This window comes from Pteropus vampyrus, unplaced genomic scaffold (assembly GCF_000151845.1).
Source record: "Pteropus vampyrus isolate Shadow unplaced genomic scaffold, Pvam_2.0 Scaffold197, whole genome shotgun sequence".
NCBI lineage: Eukaryota > Metazoa > Chordata > Mammalia > Chiroptera > Pteropodidae > Pteropus > Pteropus vampyrus.
Window position 1 is genome coordinate 2,537,701 of NW_011888978.1, and position 3,781 is coordinate 2,541,481.

At 44.3% G+C, this 3,781-nt stretch overlaps 1 protein-coding gene across 1 annotated transcript in view; it reads right to left on the reverse strand.

Annotated features, from left to right (window-relative positions):
- GFPT2 (glutamine-fructose-6-phosphate transaminase 2) overlaps positions 1-3,781 on the reverse strand; it is a 44,501-nt gene that overhangs the window by 25,030 nt on the left and 15,690 nt on the right. Inside the window, exons 5-7 of the mRNA XM_011371987.2 lie at positions 2,183-2,241; positions 1,374-1,534; positions 764-774 (exon numbers count right to left, since the gene is read on the reverse strand). Of these exons, the coding sequence (XP_011370289.1) occupies positions 764-774; positions 1,374-1,534; positions 2,183-2,241 (231 nt within the window). The remainder of the gene's footprint in view (positions 1-763; positions 775-1,373; positions 1,535-2,182; positions 2,242-3,781) is intronic.

Sequence of the window (3,781 nt, forward strand, 5' to 3'; positions counted from 1 at the left end):
CCTGTATTGATTTCCCACGATGCTAGTAGACTCAGGTTACGTATGACCAGTTATTAATCAAGATTTCCATGTGAAATCCCCCCAGGTTTGGAACCCTGGGCAGACATAAGGCCCCACAGCCAGTGCCTCTATGGCCAGTTTGCCAACTCAGTCACACAGCCAGAGGGACCCAGAGTCAGCATCCCCAGGCCTCTAAGGGCCTTTCACACTGCCCTAAACAGGTGCTTTCAGGCAGACACCGAGCAGCCTATTTACTCTGGTGGTTTTTTTGACAATGAAGTAGAACTGAATAGAATATGCTTCTCATTCTCAGCCAGAAAGAGCTGTGTTGCTTCAGGTAAGAGAAGTTGCTGAAGTTTAAAAGTGCCATCACTGGGGAGGTAGTTCCGAAGTTTTAAATTACAAATGGAAGAGAAGAAGTCCTGTGCTACAAAGCCAAGTTGGCTAACGTGCATTAGGCTGTACATTACTTATGGGCCAGACTCTTATTAGAAATATGTCCTCTAAATTATGATCCCCTAGGTGGGAGTCACAGAGCAAAGGGTTCAACAGCAGACTTTTTAAAGACAACTCTGAAAACACTAGAGAGAGCCTCTGACGGCTTGTGTTCTGGAGTCTAGGCCTTAAACACTGTCTCCAGGCTGCCTCTGTCTTGGACAAGCAGCTTGGATAATTGTCCAAGGTGGGGCCTCTCTTGGACAATCCCCCCAGCGAGTGCCCCTTTGTGGGGATTTTGTTCCGTGGGTCCAGCCCTCTGGGACACCATGAATCTCTCTCCTAGATCATTCCCTTCAGCTCACAGACCTGATCTGATGTCTCCTATCTCCAAATCTCACTGTTCCCTCGGGAACGGCAACCCTCTTGCCCCATTTGGCCATATCTTCGCGCCCTTCCTCTCCCTTCAAACTTCTCCATGATCTACACTTGTTCCCTTTACTTCCTCTGCCTTCCTTCCATCCATTCGGGAAGGATATGGGGCCTTTTCATCCATAGGATGAATAACTGCTTCACTGAAATAGGATGAAATGTTACAATCTGAAGTCTCCAACATCGGGCAAACACAGCTTGGGTATGAAACTAACAGCACACACAACTCAATTGAAAAGACGACAATGTGAACTGCCACAACCAAGGTCCTGTGTGCAACCTGCAGTCGTAAGAAGCCACAGATTAGAAGGCCAATCACAAATTCAGAGGTGTTAAAATGAGGCAAGGCACATCTATTTTCACTCTACCACCAAAATCTCAGAACTTCTCCCAGTTTTACAAGGATGTAACATCTTATGGCCAGATGTTGTAGATGAGCCAACTTGAATCCTCAGGTACTTTACACAAATTTCCTAATAAATGCTTATGAAAAAGGAAGGGATGACTTAAACAGGTGGGACTTGTCACTCACCAATTGCTGAATGACCCTCTCGACCAGTGTGGAAAATGTGATGTCCTCGATCTCTCTGTTGTCAAACACGTATTTGATCAGCTTGGCAATGGTCTCTGTGTCTGTTTCTGACTCAAACTCATAGCCTTTGCTTTCCTGGAATGTTTGGTTGGACACAGAGTGTCAGATAAGGGTCCTTGCGTAATGCCGGCCTGCCCTGCTCCCTCTCCTCCCTTATGACTTGCCCTTAGAGTGACTTAAGGCGAGAACAAGGAAAACGGGAAAGAGATGAGAAATGTTTTCCAGAATCACACAGCACAACGCGGCTGAGTCATTCCAGTTTTCCCCGAGATCATCCCACCTCAGAAGCTCGTCCTTGCCGTGAATCTGGACGTTGCAAAATAACGGCAGTTAAAGTGATCAAATAGGTTGAGTCAAATCCACCCACATCCCAGCCAACACCACAACCTTTTCATCCTTTCAATCCTCGCCATCTGCATTCCCACCCCACATTCCATTTGGTGTACGAATTGATAATTTAGTGCAGGCACTTTAATAAAAGAAAGCTGATGTTCTTTTGACTCTGTGAATCTGTAGCTGCCCTTGTGAACATGAATGCCCTACTAGCTCCTCCAGCAAGACCCTGGGGAGACGGGTGAGCTGGGGCTGAGGTTCATGTCCAATGTGGGGACGTGGCCAAGAGTGGTTCTCACTCTGTTTCCAGAGGGAAATGAGCTGGTTATAAAGTTTCTAGGGAAGATCAATAATACTTGACTTAGTTGTTACTCAGGAGAAGTAGCTTACCAGAAATTTCCTCAGGTCTTTGTAATTTGTGATGATTCCATTGTGGATGACAACGAATTCTGGAAGAAAAGTTTAGTCAAAAGAAAAATGCTATGAAGAAGTGATGTTCAAATCAGATTTGAAGGGAAATGATTCAATAGCTGGATATTCTGCAAAGTCTGCTCCTATAGGGATGTATGTTAAGCAGACTTCATTTGCAGTGATGAAAACTGATGTCTGCCATGAATACACTTTTTAATTAAAATTTCTCTTTCAATAAAAAGCGTCCACCAACCTGACCATGCACATAGCTCTGACTTGTGGTCTACAGTGTCACCAAATGAGCTCTGCAATTTATGTCAAATGAAGACAATTAACCCTTCGTTATCCAGAAACTATTTCGGGCATCCCGAACTGGTTCAAAATGGTCACAAACTAGCAGTCCACACATGCGCGTCTCTTTGACCACATTGTATTGTAAAAAGATTTGAGCTGAAAAAAATTTTGAGTTTTCACTCAGAAATCTTGCTTTACTTAGCGTCTGTCCTCCCTGGGCTCCCCCACAGTCCTGCATGGCCCCAAGCACTTCTGTTTGCCCTGCCTGCCTGTCACCATACCTCCACTTCCCCTTCCCTCGTGCTGCTTTCCATGCAGGTGGGACAGTGGAAGGGTGAAGCAGTCGCCTCAGTCATCACTGCACATTCTCAATAAATAGCTGAGGGAAAGGTCTAAGGCCAGCCCAAGAGCATTTCTGGCACGTAACCCCTTTTCCCACCTCAGCCTAAATAATGGAACAACTATCATTCTTGAGATTAAATAATTCTACCATAATATGTCTAGAAGCTGGGGTTCTTCATGAATACTATTAGTCAGTGAACCTTTGGGTCTCCAAGTCGAGTTTTTCTTCAGTACAGGACAGATTTCTCCCAGTACAGCTTTTAAAATTTCTCCTTTATTTGTCTTATTTTTTACCATAATTTCCTCTACATACATTTTTACAACATATTGTTTACTTTTGTGAGGTCACAGAAAAAATGAGAGGGCTCGAATGAGGAAAGTCATTTTCGGCAGGTGTGCTAGCCCAGCTCACCTCTGCCAAAGCTTTATATATATTTACTGTTCCATTTGTTCTGATGTATCTTGGGGACACTGGTATCTGCCTGTTGGACTTCTTTTACCTGTCTCCATAATCGTTCTCTTCTCCAATGGTTTTCATATTTACTGTGACAGTATTTCTTAAATTATTTTCTTAACCCTGTCATATTTTCTTTTTTCTCAGTCTATTATCTTCTCACCATTAATTTGTTTCTTAGAATCCGCATTTTGTGAAAACGCCTTTGTGGAATTGTCATATATCATGTCATTCCTGGGTGTATCTTCCTTCAAAATATGCTTGCCAATGAGTTGCTAAGAGGTTTTACAAATCTTATCTTATGTCTCATGTTGTTTCGTTGTCAGTTGCTCATCCTGAGTCAGGGCAGGCATTTCCAAGTTTGGGTTTGGGGGGGATCTCCTCAGAGCCTCCCGCTTTGAGGACACAGAATCATCGTCTGCACTGAAGGAAGTGTTCGCCTCATCACCTGGGAGGCAGAGGGCTGTGGCTGGGGTGGCAACCTCTCA